The sequence below is a fragment of the Sorghum bicolor genome, chromosome 4 (assembly GCF_000003195.3).
Source record: "Sorghum bicolor cultivar BTx623 chromosome 4, Sorghum_bicolor_NCBIv3, whole genome shotgun sequence".
Taxonomy (NCBI): domain Eukaryota; kingdom Viridiplantae; phylum Streptophyta; class Magnoliopsida; order Poales; family Poaceae; genus Sorghum; species Sorghum bicolor.
Genome location: NC_012873.2, coordinates 10,801,507 through 10,821,487, shown reverse-complemented (window position 1 = coordinate 10,821,487; position 19,981 = coordinate 10,801,507). Strand labels below are relative to the sequence as shown.

At 47.6% G+C, this 19,981-nt stretch overlaps 2 protein-coding genes across 2 annotated transcripts; one reads left to right on the top strand and one right to left on the bottom strand.

Moving 5' to 3' along the window:
* On the top strand, positions 219 to 602 carry LOC110434736 (predicted GPI-anchored protein 58). The gene has a single exon (XM_021459449.1). The coding sequence runs from the start codon at positions 219 to 221 to the stop codon at positions 600 to 602; it is 384 nt and encodes a 127-aa protein (XP_021315124.1).
* On the bottom strand, positions 9,176 to 11,163 carry LOC8078330 (AT-hook motif nuclear-localized protein 24). The gene has a single exon (XM_002451827.2). It carries the CDS (start codon positions 10,442 to 10,444, stop codon positions 9,461 to 9,463), a length of 984 nt encoding a protein of 327 aa, XP_002451872.1. The 5' UTR covers positions 10,445 to 11,163; the 3' UTR covers positions 9,176 to 9,460.

Below are 19,981 nucleotides of genomic sequence, written 5' to 3'. Positions count from 1 at the left end.
CGCGAACCGAGGTTCGCCCGCGCTATAAATAGCGTCCCTCGGCCGCCCGCACCCCCCTAAACCCTAGCCTCGCTCCCGAGCCGCCGCGTGTTCGTTTCGCCGAAAACCGCGCCGCCGCCGTCAACCTCGCCGTCGCCGCCGTCGCACTCCTCTCCGTGCTGCTGGTTTCGCGAAGGTGAGCAGTGCCCCGTCCTCGCCGCGTCGTGCCGACCCCGGTGATGCCCTCGGCTTGCCCCGTCTCGCCCCGTAGGGCCGTGCCCGCGACCTCGCCGGCGGTGGCCATGGCGCCGCCGTCCCTGCCCGCCGCGCCGCCGCGGTCCCGCCGCTCGCGTGCCCACGCGCGGTCCACGGTGGACCGCGGCCCAGCGCCCCGTGCGGCCGGTCCACGTGGACTCGGTCCACGTAGCCGCCAGCGCCGCCCCCGCGCCCGGTCCACCATGGACCGGTGGACCGCCACCCCCTCCCCCGGTCCACAGCACAGTGCCGTGGACCGGCCACTCCCGAGCCGCCACGTGGCCGAGCCGGCCAGCACCCCCGCGCGCCCCTGCCGCTTTGCGAAAAGGCCCCTGCCTTTCTTTAAAATTAACCCGCGGCCCGGCTGAGTTCAAAAGTAATTAGAAATGTGCCCCTGGTTTTGCTTAATAGCCCCTGCAGCCGTCAGATTTTGCAGATTTAATCCAAATTCCTTATTAATTCAGTTTTTAATTAGTTTTATTACGAAAAATAGTTCAGTTTATCTACAGAAATGCCATTCAACTTGTTTTAGCCATAACTTTTGCATCGTAACTCCGATTTAGGTGATTCTGGTCGCTATAGTTTCGTTTCATCGAGTAGAATACAGTAGTGCAGTTGCTTTATGCTTTCGCATGCTTTGGTGTACTGTTTCTGATTAAGTTTGTTTGCTTGCATGTATTGTTCCTATGATTGATGATTGTCGCGTATAGCCAACGAGACGTTCGTGAAGGAAGAGGTTCAGGATCCCGCTGAGTTCGAGCAACCCGACTTCGATCAAGGCAAGTGCAGACACCATTCGATCATTTTGAACCTACTCATTAATGTCATTTACTTTATATGCATGTGTCCAATGAATGCAAACCCTAAGGACATGACTAGCTTTACTTATTATTCCTTGCTCACCTGGGGTTATGTATTTGGGTAGACTAGGCTATACTAGGTTTGCTTAGCTGCTCTACTCATCTTATACACATGCCTAAACAAGTATTAGTCTCTACTCAACTTGATGCTTAAATTGTGCTGAATCTTTGGTCACTGCGGTGATGGCGATGTTGGATGCTTATGAGCATCGTGATGATGGTGGCGACAGGGGGAGCGGGTACCGTTGGTGGTCCGGTTTGCCGGGCGTACCCGTCTCTGCTCTCCGTAAGGACTTAGTCAGGGAGCGGCCCCCTGGGACTTACAGTGCAGCTCCAAGCTATATGGCTCTGGCTTGACTAATTAGCAGGACCTCCACTAGTAGGGTGTTACTTTCCGGGTAGGCGTGAGGAAGTAACTTGGGTAATGAATATTAAGTTGTCGGTTGATCGGTACGCCATGGCTATGGGTATCGACTGCCGAGCGCCCCGGCAAAAACTTACGAGTGGCATCCTATTAGTTGGACCCTGTGAAAGGTCTCGTAGTGAGACCCCGCCTGCTCACCTTGGAAGTGTTTTGGGGAGTCGCGACCCCGGGCAAATGGGAATCACGACTTGGAGTGAACGTGCACACCTCTGCAGAGTGTAAAACTGATATATCAGCCGTGCTCACGGTCATGAGCGGCCCAGACCCTCACTTGATGAGCAAATTGGATTCACTGGTTACTTGGAGATGGACCTTGGCGAGGTTGCTACCTCGTGTTTTGGCGGAATGGCTATTCCGTGATGGCAGGATTGCTATCCTGTGGTAATAATTGGGGTTAATCCCGGGATTACTATAATAATTAGGATAGTCTTTTAAAAGATGCTAATTACTACTTACATTAATTAAGGGTTGGGTTTATGCTACTCATATTTAGTAATAGGTTGTTCTAGTAATTGTTATAATTAAAAGCGATCAACTAAAATGCTACCGCAGTCAAACCAAGTCAGCTTTACCTTGTTTTAAGCCTTGCATGTCATTACTTTCCGTCTGTGCTTGCTGAGTTCGACATGAGCTCACCCTTGCTATAATCATTAAAGGTTGCTCGGACGATCAGGAGTACAATTGCGATTTCCCTGAGGACTACCCTGAGTCTCCTGGTTGTTAGGCTCGTGTGGTTCTGCCGTCGACCTTCCTGTGGCAAGGTGGTCCTGCTACGTCGGCGTTTAGTTTCCCCTTTATTTATGGAACAGTTTAGTTTATGTTTCCCCTCCGCACTTTGATAAACGTTTGGCTTGTAATAATGGTACATTTACTCTCATTTATGTAATTCGTTTGAACACTGTGTTTTGTACCATTGATGATGTCGGTCCATGTGTGTGAATTTTGAGATCCTGGCGCACATGTGATTTGGCACCCGAATGCTCTCTTAAATCCGGGTGTGACACATATAGCATTATACTACGCCACTCTTCATTTCCCAATAGCTTCGGTGATGATCTACTTGCGCTGCCTAGTTAGCCTTGGAAAAGGCTGAGGGTTGATTCATTTTCGACGGCATTGTAACGAGGGAGTGGATTATGATTGCTAGGAAGGTTTTGCTTGTAGTATAGTGTCGTGAAGTTTGCCACCTCCTCTCGAAGGCATGCCTCTGCAATGGAAGCCTCAATTCTGGCTTTATTTGTACATTTTTTGTGAAGAGTCTTTAGACATCTTTCGATTGGATAGCACCAACGGGCCTGCACAGGCCCCCGCAAACGTGCCTCGGTCGGGAGGTGCACAATCAGATGCTGCATCGGCAAGAAGAAGCCGGGTGGAAAGATCTTCTCCAGCTTACAAAGCAACACAGGTGCCGCTTTTTCCAACTCATGAGCGACGGTCCGAGATATCTCCTTGGCACAAAGTTGGCGAAAGAAATAGCTCAACTCTGCCAGCACTTGCCAGACATGCTCGGGGACATAGCCTCCGACCATCACGGGAAGAAGCCGCTCAATCCAAATGTGGTAGTCATGACTCTTCATCCCGTTGACTCGCATAGTGGCTAAGTTCACTCCCCTACTACGATTCGCTGCATATCCATCTGGGAACATTAACGTCTGGATCCATTTTAGTACTTCCCTCCTTTGATCGATGCCTAAGACAAAAGGCACCTTAGGCCTTTTACAGTTCTTGTTTCGGCCACTAGGAGGCTGCATATGTTGGTTTGGTCTATCGCACAACATTGCTAGGTCCACTCTAGCCTTAACGTTGTCCTTAGACTTATCAGTGTCCATGAGTGTTCCCCAAAGCGCCTCAGCGATATTCTTTTCAGTGTGCATTACATCAATGTTATGTGGCAAAAGAAGGTCATCGAAATAGGGGAGCCTCGTCAAGCCAGACTTATTAGTCCACATATGTTCCTCACCATATCCCACAAAACCACCTTGTTCATTAGGCACGAGAGCATCTATCTGAGCACGAACCTCGGCACCAGTCCTCAAGTGCGGTTTAGGGTCTATCACTTTGACACCTTTTGTAAAGCTCTTGATGTCTTGTCTGAATTCATGGTCTAGAGGAAGGAATTGACGATGTTGGTCGAACGATGAATACTTGCCACCCTTCTTCAACCAAATGAACCTCACAGCTTCCTTGCATATTGGGCATGGGAACTTCCCGTGAACACACCAGGCAGCGAATAACCCATATGCCAAGAAGTCATGCAGGGAGTAGTGGTACCAAACGTGCATTTTGAAGCTTGTCTTTGTAGCTCGGTCATATGTCCATACCCCCTTCTCCCAAGCGTGGATCAATTCATCAATCACAGGCTCCATGAACACACCCATATTACTACCCAGATGTCCAAGAATTATCAATGATAGGAATACATTATGTCACTGAAATGAGATGCCAGGAGGGAGATTGAGGGGGATAACAAAAACGGGCCAGCATGTGTATGGGCAGCCATCATTCCATAAGGATTGAACCCATCTGTTGCTAGTGCGACACGTACATTAAGGGCCTCAGATGCTTTGTAAGGATGTTGGTCATTAAAGTACGTCCATGCTTCAGCATCTGACGGATGTACCATCTTCTCAGGATTATACCGTTTGCCATCTTTGTGCCATGTCATCTGTTTTGCGGATTCCTCAGTCATGAATAGGCGTTGGATTCTTGGCAGGAAAGGGAGGTGATGTAGCACTCTCGCGGGGATCTGAAGCTGCTTCTTCTGACCATCACCAGAGTCTACCTCTAGGTACCTAGAGGATTTACACTTCGGACAATAATTTGCATCCTTGTGTTCTTTCCTAAATAGGACGCACCCATTCGGACAAACATGTATCTTGTCATATGGCATCTTCAGCATACGAAGGACTTTTTCTGCCTCGTACAAGTTCATCGGCAAAGTATGCTTCTCCAGTAGCATGGTGCCAAACACGGCCAACATCTTATCGAAGCCTTCTCGACTCAGGTTTAACTCGGCCTTCAACCCCATTAAGCGTCCAATCACATCCAGCTGAGAAATCATTGTACGCTCGTGAAGGGGTTTCTGTGCCGAGTCCAACATTTTGTAGAAGCCCTTTGCGGAGTCCTCCATCTCCTCCCTCTCACGTTGTTCAGCAAAGTGAGCTTGGTGGGTGTCATCTAACATGTCTGCTACCCCAGCATCATCATCAAAAGACTCGAGCCGTGGTCTCACCACCTCCGCTCTTATACGATCTGCTTCACCATGGTAGATCCACCGATGGTAGCCAGGCGTATAACCATTGAACACAAGATGTCTACCCATGGTCTTCTTGTCTACCTTTCGCATGTTGTCACATTTCATACAGGGACACCACACTAGAGAATGTCCTCCTGCTGCTGGGCCAAATGCTTGTTTCAAGAAAAGATCAACCCCCTTCACCCATGCAACGTCATAGTCATTCCCGCTTCTCCAGCCCGTGTACATCCACTCACGATCCTCCATCCTTTAACATTTACATCACAGAGTATTGTGACCATAAATTGCATCTACGCGGTGTTCTTACTGTCTAATAGGTGAGGACAGGTCCTAATCCCACCCGCAGATACGTAGATGAGTTAGTTTCCATGGTCGGGTCCTGTCCGAGACAAAATTTCGGTAGCACCTCCTCGTCGTTCTCCAGATACACGTCCTGCAAAGGAGAGTGTGTATCCCAAGAACAACAGGGAGGTGATGTCGAAACTTTGTCTCCGACAGGACCGGACCATGGAAACAAACTCATCTACGCATCTGCGGGCTGTCCAAAAAATGTGGACAATCCAAAACAGATACGGTCGAAGATATGCAAAGATCCACATACCTACGACCGTATCTCTTTCGGACGGGAGACGCCTAACTAGGTCACGTGATCTACGACAACAATAAGAAAGAGAGGCTATTTATACCTAGGGTGTCGGTGAAGTCAGGCTACCGGTGTAATGCGAGTCGACGCAGTGGTGAGGCGACGCAGTGCAGGCAGAACCGCGACGCCGACGAAGACAAATGGCGTCCTCCAGGTCTCCTACGACGTGCTCTTTTCCTGCATAAAAAGGCAATAGGTGTCAATTGAAAATTTCGACAGCACCTCCCCTACATCGGGAGGTTCCAAAAAACCTGCAACAAACGTAGGCACGATGGCCAACGATCACACACACATGTATATATATATATATATCGTCTCCATGCAATCACCAACACCGCTACTGCTAGGCTACTAACACAAAAATCATGCCAGAACACCACTACACCACATGTATAATATCAAGGGAGAGAAGAAAGCGGTGCCATACCTTGCGATGGTAGACACCACGTCGCAACACGGGGCTACTTCTCCTTCTCCCACCTCCTCTGTCCTCGGATAGGCGGTGGGCGGGGAAGCGCGGCGGTGGGTGAGCGGGCGGGGGAGGAGCGCGCGGCGGCGGGCGAAGCCGCAGGCAGGCGCGCGGCTGGGGGGGCGCGCGGGGGCGGGCGAGCGTGCGCGCGGCCAGGGGCGCGCGCGGGGGCGGGAGGGCGCGCGGCCGGGGGCGCGCGCGGCGGGCGGGCGTGCGGCGGCCGTTAGGAAGGGAGCACTTGGCGAGGTTTCATATTAAATCTATACTCCTTCATATGTCATAGTAAGTTGCGACGTCAGATGTCCGAAACCCAGACATCTCCACATATCCTACACATGTGTTAATATGAAACCTCGTCAAGTTTCGTGATTTTTTAGACCTCGTATAGATTTAATATAATTTTAAATCAATTTTCTGAGAAGTGGCTAATCATGTCACGCGTAATAGTTGCGCGGAATTTGATTCCAGTTTGTCCGTAGGGACTCCACACACATCAAATAACATGAATAACATTTTTGAAAGACTACAGTTAATTATATCATGCACCTGCAGTTCAAATTTATAACAGCGGGAAAATTACGACGAATTGAAATAAATTCAAGAAATATATATAAAAAAGTGAAATTTGTGCCAATTTTTAAAATTGTGTTTAAAATAATGTGATTTGTGCCCAAAAAAAATTAGACTCAAAAATCAAAAAAAATCTTTACCGAGGGCTACGCTTGGCCCTCGCCAAAGGGGGTCTTTGCCGAGGGCCACAGGAAAGGCCCTCGGCAAAGAATTTTTTTTTTAAAAAAAATTAAAAACCTTTGCCGAGGGCCTGACGGGTGGCCCTCGGCAAAGGCTGACGGGGCTCGGCTGCCGTTACTCAGCACACTAAAATTGCCGAGGGCGTCTTTGCCAAGAGCTTTTCTTTGCCGAGGGCCTCAGTTGGCGGCCCTCGGCAAACAAAGAAGGTCTTTGCCGAGTGCCCGAGATTTGGCCCTCGGCAAAGCCTCAGGCCCTCGGCAAAGAACGAGTTTCCAGTAGTGGTTTAAATCTTCTAGTGAATTGTAGGCAGAGAAAACTAAATATTTAAAACTGAAGACCAACCATATCTTCGTGCTAGATCACACAGATACCGTCCAAATTGACAAGAGCAGTGGACAAAAATTTAAACATGAGATAGCATGGCATCAAATAGAGGCCAGATCTAAGACCTCGTGTGCTCCCTTGTTTGGTGCTGCAGGCATTGAAAACTGGCAGTATGCCTCGAAAATGTACGACTTCCACTGACCCTCTACCTGCAACGTGGTGCACTTGCACGTTCATAGATCCCCCCAACCGGGAGACCACAGGAGCAAGAGCACTGCATAAAATACTCCCCCCCCCGGCCGCATAGAATAAAAAATGAATTCTTGGTTCTCAAACAATTTCAAGGTTGAAAAAGTATATACAAAATGTACTAATAATATTTATGATTTATAATAAATGTCAATAAATTAATCACGAAATATATATACTTTCATAATAAATCTATTCAAATATATAAATGCTGATATTATTTCATATAAATCTAGCTAAACTTGATTTTTTTTAATCCCTAGGAAGCAATATATATTATTTCGATTCTTTTTGGAAGGAGTCAGTATTTTTCTGAGTCTAATCTCTCGCGCATGCACGGGGCTCATGCCCCTGATTTCTATCACCATTTTACTCGATCTACGGTGAATAATATATTTTAGTAGAAGTGCAGTTGTAGAAAGTCTCTACAACTGTCCAATCACTGAATGTCTGAAACAATCAAGCAACAAAACCAAACAGAACAAATTAAACTAACATTTTGGTATATATAAAAAGGTAAATGCTTAATCCCTTGCACGCAGGATTCACCCGTGCTGCATGCATGCACAAAAAAAGGACAAAATGAAATGGACATGCCGTTGCTAGCTAGAGACCAAGACCACCCAGACGTTAGGGTTCGTTCGGGGCGTCACGAGTTAAGGAGTCCCCATAGCTACCGGCTTAATTAGGACCGCCAGATCAACACGGCCGGTGTTGGTGATCAAGACAGTAATAGAGTACAGCAGGGTTGGGAGGTGGTGGAGACGAGGGCGCGCTCGCGTCGGATCTGAAGGGAGATCAAAGAAACTCAGCAGGTTATGTATGAACGATCATGGTCAAAAACGGCGATGGAGGAGGTATCAGGCGCTAGAGCAGGGTGATATCTGTGGTACGGTGGTGGAACATGATAAAAAAAATGAAATTGTAAGGTAGTAGTACGTGCAACCGAAGTTACTAGTTGTCCTGCAGCAGGACACGACGGTAGTAATTGGTCAGTTCGTTGTAGAGACTTCCAGTTTCAGTTATTCTGAGAGTCAGTGTCCATGGGAGTGTGGGAAGAGATGGCAGAATTTGTAGCATGCAATGATGATGATGGTGGTGCCTGCCTGTGGTGGTGGTGTCAGGAACAGGCACTTCTCGTACCGATCAAACCTTCACTTCCAAGGCTCGGGAGTCAGAGAAGTTTGCACAAGGCCAGGGTAAAAGTACACACATCTTTCCACATGCTCCCCAAGCCTATCCCATACCATTTTATCATTCCTCAATTCGTTACTTAGGCCAGTTTCCTCTCTTGCCCTTCTACTTAGGCCAGTTTCAGTGGAGGTTTCACCAGGATGTCATGCACATTTATTATTAGAGCGTCATGTCAGTAAAACTACACCTTTTGCATTAAACAAAGAGGAGAGAGAAGGAAGTAGTTTCACCATGGTGAAACCCCGCGGGCGTTGTTTCCCACGCGGTGAAACGGGATAAAATCTCCACTGAGGGCTAAATCGTTTCACCATCTTGCATGTGATCCAATCATTTTGCAGTAATTAAATGCTTTGCCCAGCGTAGGAAACATCAAGGTGAAACTCATGCATTGTGGAGGTTGTTTCATTATTCGTTTCATTGATGCCTTGTCAGCGGATTTGTTTTGGAAACAGTGCATTGAAACGGGCCACTGAGACTGGCCTTGTTTAGTTTCAAAAAAATTTTAAGATTCTCCGTCACATCGAATCTTATGGCACATGTATGAAACATTAAATATAAATGAAAATAAAAACTAATTGCATAGTTTGCCTGTAAATCGCGAGACGAATTTTTTGAGCTTAGTTAGTCCATGATTGGATAAGATTTGTCAAATAAAAACGAAAGTACTACAATACCAAAAACTCAAAATTTTAGGAAGTGAACAAGGCCTTACTACTAGTATATATTGTCCTATACGGAAAAAGGACTAATTCATCGAGGTACCGAATACAGGGAAACAAAAGAGATGATCTTGATAAGGTACAAAACCTGGCTTCAAGTCAACAGCAACAAGAGTTATGCATGACGACACACAAGAAATAGCGAAAGGAAATGGCGGAAATCGATCGAGCTACATATTCTGAAACAATATTAAGATAACTTACTAATCAACATGCGAAATCATATGCAATTCCGACGGAAATTCGATCTCCACGATACAAATTCAAGTAAAAGATGGAAGAAGAGAGCTAAATCACTTAACCATCTAAGCTGCGTCTGCGTGCGGGCTGATCAATTATTAGAACGGCGCCGGACGGCCACCGGCGGCGCCCGGGTTCCATCCGTAGGCTGCTTCTGGCGGCAGCTGCACGTTGCCGAGCAGGTTCGGCGGCAGTCCCTGGAAGAGGCTTGGATCCACAGCGCCGGCGGCGGCGAGCTGCGCCGCTTGCTGCGCACCCGCGAGAATTCCTGCACTGTCGGCCTGTGCCTGTGCAGCGAGCATGTCATCCTCCTCCAGCGGCAACCGCTCGTACACGGCGTTGGCGAAAGACGCTGCCATTATCACCACCGGCCCAGCCGCCGTGAGCGCGCCGACGACGCTGCCGCCCACCACCTGCCCCTGCCCGCCGGCAAGGTAGACGGTGAGGCCCGTGGCTTCGGGCGGCGCGGGCGGCGGGAGGAACGAGCCGGAGAGGGAGAGGATCTCGAAGCGGCCGTGGAGAGCGACGACGGCGCCCTGGGAGGCCGGCTGCCGCAGGGTGACGTTGGTGACGGTGCCGGCGCCGCTGAGGACGCAGACCCCGCGCTGCCTGCGGCGCGCGAACGCCGTGATGCTCTCGGAGATGTCGCAGCCCCCGGCCACCTCCATGACGTGCGTCCGGAGCGTGTTGGCGCTGTCCCTGGTGATGATGATGGGCGGCTTCGGCTTGTTCTTGGACCCCGCCGGCCGGCCCCTCGGGCGGCGCGGGGTGCCGTCTCCTCCGCCGTCTGGCCCGCCGCCACCAGACGTGGGAATCAGCGCCAGCTCGTCGCCTCCACCGCCGCCGCCGCCACTCCCGTTGCTGTTTCCGCTGTTCTCGTCATTATGCTCGTGGTGGTCGCCCTTGATGTTGCCGCGGGAGCCGAACACCCCTGGCCCGCCGCTACCATGGTCGTCCTCGGTCTTGAGCTGCAGCTGGTGATGCTGCTGCTGCTGCTGCTGCTGGAGATGGTGATGGAAGTCGCGGGTGTTGAATGGTGGAGGAAGATGGTGACCGTGTATGGATGCTGTGACCGGATCCATCCTCTCACCGGCAGGATTGCTAATTAAGCTAGGTTATTCTTTCCCTCCCCTGCTACTGCTACTGCTAGCTCTCCTCTCAAGCTCTTTCTTTTTCTCGCGGCGGGATCTTTTTTATTTCGGAGGCCTCAATCAAATCTTATCTGCTAACAAATCACTCAAGTGGCAGCCAGGGACGACAAGGAAACCTACGAGATGGAACAGTAGCAACGAAAGCAAAGGGAGCAGCAGCAGTAAACAAGGGAGGAGGAACAGAAGCAGATCGAAGAATTAGCGAATTATCAAGGTAGGAACAGGAGAGCTAGGACTACTAGGAGAGGAGGAGGGAGGAGCTGATGCTGATGAGTGCATGGCTGATGAGCGGAGGGCGCTGGGAGGAAAAGAGACCATGGAAAGGAAGACAGCGTCCTGTCCCCTTCTTTTCTGGCTCAGCTCGCTCGCTCTCACCACGCTTTGCCGATGCTGCAGATTAGAAGAATGATAGGTGGGAGGAGAGGGACGCCACCACCACCAGCACCACCGCTACTACCCTGTACCAGACAAAGCAAGGAGGGGGGGAGGGATGGAGGGAGGCAAGCTAGGCACTTCTCATGTCAACCACCAAATTCCCAGCTGATTCCTCATTCTAGGGCATCTAACTAAACTAGCTAGGCTATAGCTAGCTACTTGTTCCTTTTTTTTTTTCTTTAGGTCGGCATTTCTCTCCCCCTTTTCCCGGTAGATGCACGCCAACAACAGCAGCTAGCGCGGACCTTGATTAGCTAGCTCTCTCTCAGACAGGCTGGTTCTGGGGAGTCGCGCGACCGCTAACTAATTAATCATGCATGCTCAGAAGGGCAGCTAGCTGCTACAGTATATCATATCCCTTCAAAGACCACCCTTGCAGCTAGCCCCTCGGTGTGGCCACCCACGCCCACGCCCACGCCCACGCCCTCGCCCAAAAGACTCGCTTCCCATTGGTCCTCGTATCGCTGTCTCATTGGTCCGACTCTGAAAGGTAAGGCCACTTAAAATTATGCCGACCAGTTAGTTTGTTAATCCGGCCGGCCGTCCCCTGGGTTAACGCGTAGCTAACCGCTGATTAATCAATAATGGGGGTGACCCTGCTGCCTCCAAAGCCAGCGAGAGCTCGGCAATTTATGTGTCGTTATGCTGAGTAATATTATAATTTGTTGATTCGTGTAGCGTTAGACGACTCTTACGGTACGAAAGGTGTAGCTCCGGTCTGTACCGAGTACTGTATAGTTTGGTGTGCGCCCCTACCCCTACATGAGAATGACATGCATGTATGACTGGTAACTGCTAGCTGGTGTTGAGAGAATTAATAGGCAATTAGTACCAGATTATAACCAGAGCATAAATCATGACGATCTCAGTTAATATCGTGAACAGTCATAACATATATACTGCGACATAACAAATGACATCAAGATCAAGAGAACACAAACAACGAATGACATCATGATTAAGACAATAGGTAAGATTAGATCACGGGGTGTGTAACTTTCGTATGTGGAGGGAGATGCGTTGCTGGTGGTGGAGACACTATTGCTGCTGGTGATATGAAGTCGTCGATGAGAGGTGGACAAATGTTGCCATTAATGATCACAACTACAGAAAGAGACATTGATCGATGCCCAAAATCAGCAAAAACCTCGGTCTTTTTGCGACCCGGGGCTAAAGGGCCCTTTAGCACCGGTTTGTAACACGGGCCGGTCCTGCCCAACGGCTACTGACAGGTGCTGTCGGGGCAGGGACCCTTTAGCACCGGTTCAAAGCTATTCAAGAGACGATAGCAGGATTTCTCCGCGAGCAAGTGATCAATCCAAACGGCGAGTTTCACTTCAACGACAATGAAACTCTTATTCCAAACAACGATGATCATTTGTATCGGTTTTAGAGACTGGGAGAAAAAACTCTATGTATATATGTGTTACGAATTTTGTACTTATAAAACTATATATAAAGCTTTTTACATATCCATCTATTTAATTATTGATGTGGCCTATTCATTTTATTATAGGCAAAGCTTAATTATAAAGCTAAGCCTATAATTTCCATTTATATATGCTTAATATGCGTGTAATATATATATTATTATATCAGCATAAAATATGTATTTACAAACCTATTATTATTATATAAAAACAATAAACAGAACCGAAGAAATAAACTGAAAAAAAGAAAAAGAGTAAAATACACTGGCGGCCCTTTAACTTGTCAGCCTATGCCACTTTGGTCCATGAACTTGCAAACCCGAAAAAATGACCCCTGAACTTGTCCGCCTGTGCCACTTTGGTCCATGAACTTGCAAACGCGAAAAAGTGCCCTCTAAACTTGTCTACCTGTGCCACCTTGGTCCATGAACATGCAAATACGAAAATAACACCAGCTGCATGGCACTGTTCTGCCACGTAGCCGCCTCTGGTAGGCCATGCATGACACCCAGCTGATGTCAACACCATAAACAGTGCCATGCATGGCCTACCAGAGGCGGCACGTGGCAGAACAGTGCCATGCAGCTGGTGTTATTTTCGTATTTGCATGTTCATGGACCAAGATGGCACAGGTCGATAAGTTTAGGGAACACTTTTTCGCGTTTGCAAGTTCATGGACCAAAGTGGCACAGACGGACAAGTTCAGGGGTCACTTTTTCGGGTTTGCAAGTTCATGGACCAAAGTGACACAGGCTGACAAGTTAAAGGGCCGCCAGTGTATTTTACTCAAAGAAAAAAGTAACCCTTTAAAACCGGTTGGTAATACCAACCGGTGTTAAAGGGTCCTGTAACGTGTCGACCCTGGCAGGACCCTTTAAAGGGGGAAGGGGGGGCTTTAGCCCCGGTTTCCCGAAACGGGACTAATGGGTGGGCCTTTAGTCCCGGAATGAAGGGCAGCACCGGCTCGGGAACCGGGGCAACAGGCCCTTCCCAACCGGTGCTAATGTCCGGACGTGCAACAATGGATGCTATGAATCTACTGGTAGTGCAGATGACTCCCGACGCAACCTTTGGAAAACGAGCCATCATGGAGGATGGAAGCAGTGGCATGAAAGCGCTTCGCAAAACCATGTTCGTCCTCTCCCAATACCAGATATCGATCACAAGGACGAGGGTTCCGGACGCTAGTGCACGCAGACACTAGGGATAGAGAAGTTTCGATGGCGGCACAACAATGAGAAGAGATAAAAACCCTAGCTTGATTAGATATGTTTTGGCGTTGGCCAACAGGTGTATATAGGACTATCCGACCCGATCTCGTGTCGTGAGATTACAATCTAAACCGTTTAGGATGATTCCTATATGCAAACTTAAAGGCCAAGTAATTAAAAACTAAAACTACAAAAATAGCTAGGCCATGTTCCTACAAGGTGAGGAGCTAGCTAGATTTCGGTGGACCATTCATGCAGGTGCTTCGCACCCATGCCCCTCGCCTCGCCGTGAGGCGAGCACTTGTGTACGTGGATTTCTCCTCCTCACACTAGAGTTGAAGGAGTTGAGAGAACTTCCATATTTAAATATAGTCACTTCACTTTGACAAGTAAAATGGAATTAAAGGATTCTCACTCCCGCTCTTTGAGTTTTCTCTAGGAATTTTAGAATTTCTTATTTGGGCCAAGCCTACCGGTACCAAGTTTGAAGTACCAAGAAGTAGTAATTAACACATATACATGGTTAGATGTACTCCCTCCGTCCCTAAAAGCTTCAATTCCTAAAATCCGTGCCAGTCAAATTTTTAAAGTTTGACCAACTTTATAGAAAAGAGCATCAATAAGTATATTCTATGATAAATCTAATGCTACTAATTTTGTACTATAAATCTTAGTGTTTTTTTCTAGAAATTCGGTCAAAGTTTAAAAAGTTTGATTTAAGACAACTCTATGAATTGAAGCTTTTAGGAACAGAGGAGTATAATATATGTGATTGTGTTTTTATTACTTTTTTTTAGCATATTGCAGTCGGAATGGATGTATATCTCACACAGACATGCATTGGTATGAATTTTAGTCAGTTGCCCATATTGCGATTAACCGTATCCTATATCAAAATGTGGAGCACATATACCTGTTAAACAACACAATCTTGCACAACATGCCACCTAACCTTCCACATACCAATCTCTATCTAGTTTCCATGTTACCAAAATCTATTGCTAAAACATTGATTTATGGAATTATCTAATAAAGTGTGCGTGTAAGTTCAATGATGAAATATCTAGCATGAAGATAGTGCAATTTGAATCAGAAAAAAACAAACAGGGACAACCCACTCAAGTTTATAGTTTACCTAGAATATATATTGTATCATTTGGGGTATATTTAATTCCTAGCCACACTTTGGTACAATTCATCTTAGGCAATTTTGATCAAATTAGCAAATGTTTAGTTGGCAACTAAGTTTGGCAAGTTTCTTTTAGGCTCCATATGTAATAGAGTAAGAGCATCTCCAAAGGCTTTGGCAAATTGACTTAGCATTTGTTGCTATTTGCAAACTCCCATAATAAAATGCAAATGATAAAAATAGGTCATCTCCAAGAGAATTGGCATTTAGACTTGGCAAAGGATAAAAATAGAAGGTCTCCAGGCGCGTGCGCTTTCCTCGCACGTGACTTTACTCGCGCGATCGAGTTTGCAAAGTCGTCAACAACTTGGCATTTTTGCCAAGTTTGCTCCCTCATTTGCCAAGTTGCCCAAATTGCAAACTCCAAATGCAAAACCGTTGGATACCTCTTTTGGAGCTTTTTGGCAAATTACTCAAATGCAAACCTCAAATGCAAAACTCTTGGAGATGCTCTAACAAAGTGTGAAAAAATTACCTTACACTACTCTCCCTAAGTGTCCGTGCAAAATTGATAAGGAAATTATAAAATTAATTTCCAGGTCGTTTCACTGATAGAAAAATTCTGATAGGACAAAAATGATAGGGATAGAAAAATTGTTTGTCGATGAAACACCCAATTTCCATGTCAGTACCCCAATTTCCTTGTCTAGTCGATGTCAACAAGCAAATTATGGCCCTTCAAAAAACAAGCAAATTACGACCATGTGGCCTAGATTTGTATCTTTGAAGAGTTGAGATGATAGAAATATAAAATTTACCATGAACAAATGAATTTATCTGTCGATTCATTATAGTCAAGAAAATTTATTTACCACTAGGAAATTAAAATCCGCAAACTAGTTTCTCAACTAAATCATTCATTTGTATTATGGTTCAATTCATATAGAACATCACAAATTTCATCATCTAACTGACATGCTAGATTGAAATGGAATCTCAAGCATAGAACACTAGATTTAATGGATTCAACACTTAATATTATTGAAAGGAATCATTATACACCATATACAAATACAATATCAAATGTGGAGCACTAATAATACAAGTTGTCCGGATCACCTTCGGTCGAGCGAGTAATCTAGCTAAGTAGCCTTCCATTGACTTCACTTAGCTAGATCCTTCATCTCGACCAATCATCCTGGTGTACTACCTGTCGACAAAAGCTAGTTGGCAGTCTATCTTGGGGTATACCCACGGTAGTAGTTTATCGGCAGACAGGTGCGCAAGCTATGAATTTGATGGTGACGCAAGACACATACAAGGTTTTTATCCAGGTTCGGCCGCCGTGTGGGCGTAATACCTACGTCCAGCGTCTGATTGTATTGTTGTGGATTGAATTGTGTTGAGTTGAGTTGTCTAAGGGGGGTCTCTTGCCTCTCTTTATATAGTCTAGAGGGCAGGGTTACATATCTGGAAACTAATCCTAGTTGGTTACAATTGCCATAGATAATGCGATATAAATTCCTATTCTAATAGACTAGAATCCTGTTTGATCTCTACGTCTTGTTTCCTTGCGTAGAACTCCAAGTAGTCGGATCAAGCCTCGATCTGTCTCGTGATGGGCCAATTCTCCTGGCCCAAACCTAGCCGTAAGGGTCTAGGGATTTATACCCCCACAGCTAGTCCCCGAGCTCCATGTATTATGATGTAACACGCCATCTTGAGCTTCTTCGACCAGTAAAGCTTGAAAGTCGCCTGGACAGTTGCAACGGTATTCAACAGACAGTTGATGGACATCAACACCGAAGAAGCAGGTTGTTTCGAAGAATGCATGGTGCTCTTAACCAAAAAAGATTTCTTTCCTGGTGAAGTGTGCCCACTTTACTTTTCTGAAAAATATTGTATTTCAAAAAGCAAGCATATTCACCGCAAGGTGAAGTGTGCCGACTTAGTCCCCGAGCCTGGTAATAGGTGACGTAGCCACGTGGTGCTAGGGTCTAAAAAAGAAAATCCATAATAATAAAAAAGCTAAAACTGAGATGCATCGCTAGATGCATCGTACCGATATAGTCCCCGAGCTTGTTGGAAGGCAAAGTATGAGCCTTGTAACAAGGTTTTGAAAAATAAAGTTATCCCTTCAAACGTATGTGAACGAATCGACCAGTTCCCAAGCGTATCACGCTCAGCAGTCGGTACAATCCAAAATCCGCAAATGAGCAGACTGGTCGACCAATCTCTCGACCAATCTCAGAGCGAATCATGCTCGGTGGTCGTTGCAGTCCATAGATCCCAAATGAACGGGCTAGTCGACCAGTCCCCGAGTGTATCATACTCGGTGGTCGGTATATTCCCCAGTATACAAATGAACGGGTTAGTCGACCAGCCCCGAGCGTATCATGCTCGGTGGTCAGTACAGTCCCCAGTTTACAAATGAACGGGCTGGTCGACCAGTCCCCGAGTGTATCATGCTCGGTGGTCGGTACAGTCCCTGGACTTTCGAGCAAATCCAAACAATTTAATTATTTGGCTTTGAAAACATCGCGTCGCTTCATTAATTTGTGGTGTGACGAGACGCCCTACCATCTTGTCAGTCTAACGCATGAAAAGGGGTGCCTGCTGACTGCACAGCCGCTCATCGCGCGCATCAAGAAAGGGAAACTGTCAATCATTTTAGAAAGGCCACCGAATTTACTGCGACAAAACTTGAAAACCGAAACGCCGCTGCCGCCGCATAAACCGCCCACTTCCCCAAAATGCGGGAAGTGGGAAGGGTGGTTGTGCTGTTATAAAGAGCCTGGTGGTGTATCCTTATTTTTTACCCAGCAGTTGCATATCAGCATCCTGCCTTCACTCCATTACCGCCTCCTGCCTTCATCTTCCTCAGCACCACCAATCCCTCAAAGCCTAGTTCAAAGCTTCCTGTGCAAAAGAAATGGTGAAGAGCGACTCGAAGAAAAGGGCCGAGATGATGGCCAAGGAGTGGAAGAAATCCCGGAGCACCATGAGGTCCCTCAATGACCTCGTCCAGATGGGGCTTCTGCACGACCAGGAGCTTGGCGGCTGGAGAGCGCCAGAAGGGGAGAGTTACCCGGATCCCCAAGCTGGAGAGAATGTTGTTTTTGAAGATTTTTTCAAGAGGGGGTTTGGGGTGCCTGTTCATCTGTTTCTTCAAGGCCTTCTTCTTTATTTCGAGATTAGGATCTGCAATCTGCATCCCAACTCCATTCTTCTTGTTGCCACTTTCATTTATTTGTGTGAAGCCTATGTTGGGATAGAACCGCACTTCGATCTCTTTCACTACCTATTCTGTTTGAGGAAGAAGGGGGCAGTCGGAGGCTCAAAGATTGCAGGTAGAGTATACCTCAATCTCCGTGATGGCATGAAGAATCGGTATCTCAGCTGTCCATGGAATACCTCCCTCACCGAGTGGTACAAGAGGTGGTTCTACATCAGTGAGGAGCCGGGTAGCGCCACGTTTTGCGATGTCAGCTACATCCCCGAGAAGAGGGTCAGCTGAACGAACCGGCCAGAGTACACTGGTCAGGTGTCGGAGTTGATGACACTGATCGACTGGTCAAGACTGGACGGTCTAGGAGTGGTCGGGAACTTCCTGAGCCGACGAGTCATGCCCTGCCAGAGGAGAATACACTCGGCGTATGAATACCAAGGCAGCCAGGACTCGACCAGGATGCACCAGGACAACCTGGAGAAGCCAGAGGTCCAGCGGAGGATCAATGAATTATTCAACCTGGCTGACAACAGCTTCGTTCGGAGTGACAACCGGATGCACGCCTACAAGCTGTGTCGACCAGCCCCCAAGGTAATTGTAGTCTTTCTACAATGTTCTGAAAGTATCATACTCCTTTTACTAATAGCTTGTCATACATTTGTTATAGATTGAAGATGTTGACCGGGCGATGGTATACGTGTCGCTGGCGCCTGGTATGGAGCACCCGGCCGGAGTGGATCCTCCAGCGGACGACGCTGCTCGGTGTGACCGATACACCAGTAGTGACGAAGAGGAGAACCAGCCGGCGCCGACCACCGACGACAGGGTGGCCGACAAGAGGCCATTAGCTGTAGAGCCAAGTCCAGCGGAAACAGCGCCTACAGGAGCAGCCGCAGGTCCTGTGATGGGCCAGGGTTCGACCTCAAGCAGCCGAGCACCCAAGCGCTGCCGGCTTATTAGGATTGTCGATGACGACGAGAAAGAGGCGGCCCCGACCTTGGTCCGCAGCCATCTCGACGTCACCATGGGCAATAGTGGTCGGGTTGCCGAGGACCCGCCTGCCGTGCACGTCGAGCAGGCGCAACCGAGCGGAGCAGATACCACGGTAGCGGCCGGGCGAGCCAAGAGGATAGTCTTTTCCGCGGCGCATCGAAGTTCGAATCTATAAGTCCATCGAGGAAAGTTTCTTTTTCGTGAAGTTTGATTTTAGTGTGATAATTTTGGATTGGATTTTCTTTGTAGTACTTTCTCGGATGTTGATCCTGGCAGTGTTTTGGGCTCGAGGACAACCGAGCCGGTGGCTGCCGAGCAAAACGTCACGGGGCAGACTGCCCCAGAGCAGCCCGTGGCACAGCCCGCTGCTGCCCCTGTGACGCAGGTGGCCGATGAGGGCCCGGCCCAAGATAGAGCCGAGGCAAGCGCCCGACAAGGGATGATGGGGCCGCAGTTGAGGAGGGCAGAGCTCTGTCTCCAGCTCTCAATGCCTTCCAATGGAAGCTAAATCCCAAGAAGTGCATATTCGATGTTCCATCTAGTATACTACTCGACAACATAGTTAACTATGATGGCATGAAACTAACCTAGAGAAAGTCCATGCCATCCTGAGGATGAAGTGACCCAAGTGCATTAAGGACATCAAAAAGCTTACAGGGTGCATGACTGCTCTGAGTCATTTCATATCACAACTTGGAGAGAAGGGCCTATCATTTTTCAAGCTCCTCAAGGCTAAGGAGAAGTTTGAGTGGTAAGAGGAGGCTAACGCTGCTTTTGTAAGCTTAAGCGGTTTCTCACACCCCCTAGTCCTAATGATGGCCAAAGATGGTGAAACCTTATTGCTCTATATCGCAAAAATTGATCGTGTGGTCAGCACGACTATCGTCATTGAACAAGAAGAGGTTGGACATGTATACATAGTCTAGTGACTAGTTTAGTTTATTTCATCAGTGAGGTACTCAATGAGTCCAAGACTCGCTATCCACAGATCTAGAAGCTGTTATATGCTATCCTGATTATGTCTTGAAAATTATGCCATTA

Excerpts from the sequence above, each read along its gene's own strand:
- LOC110434736 (XM_021459449.1), top strand. The coding sequence starts at position 219 with ATGCCCTCGGCTTGCCCCGTCTCGCCCCGTAGGGCCGTGCCCGCGACC.
- LOC8078330 (XM_002451827.2), bottom strand. The coding sequence starts at position 10,444 with ATGGATCCGGTCACAGCATCCATACACGGTCACCATCTTCCTCCACCA.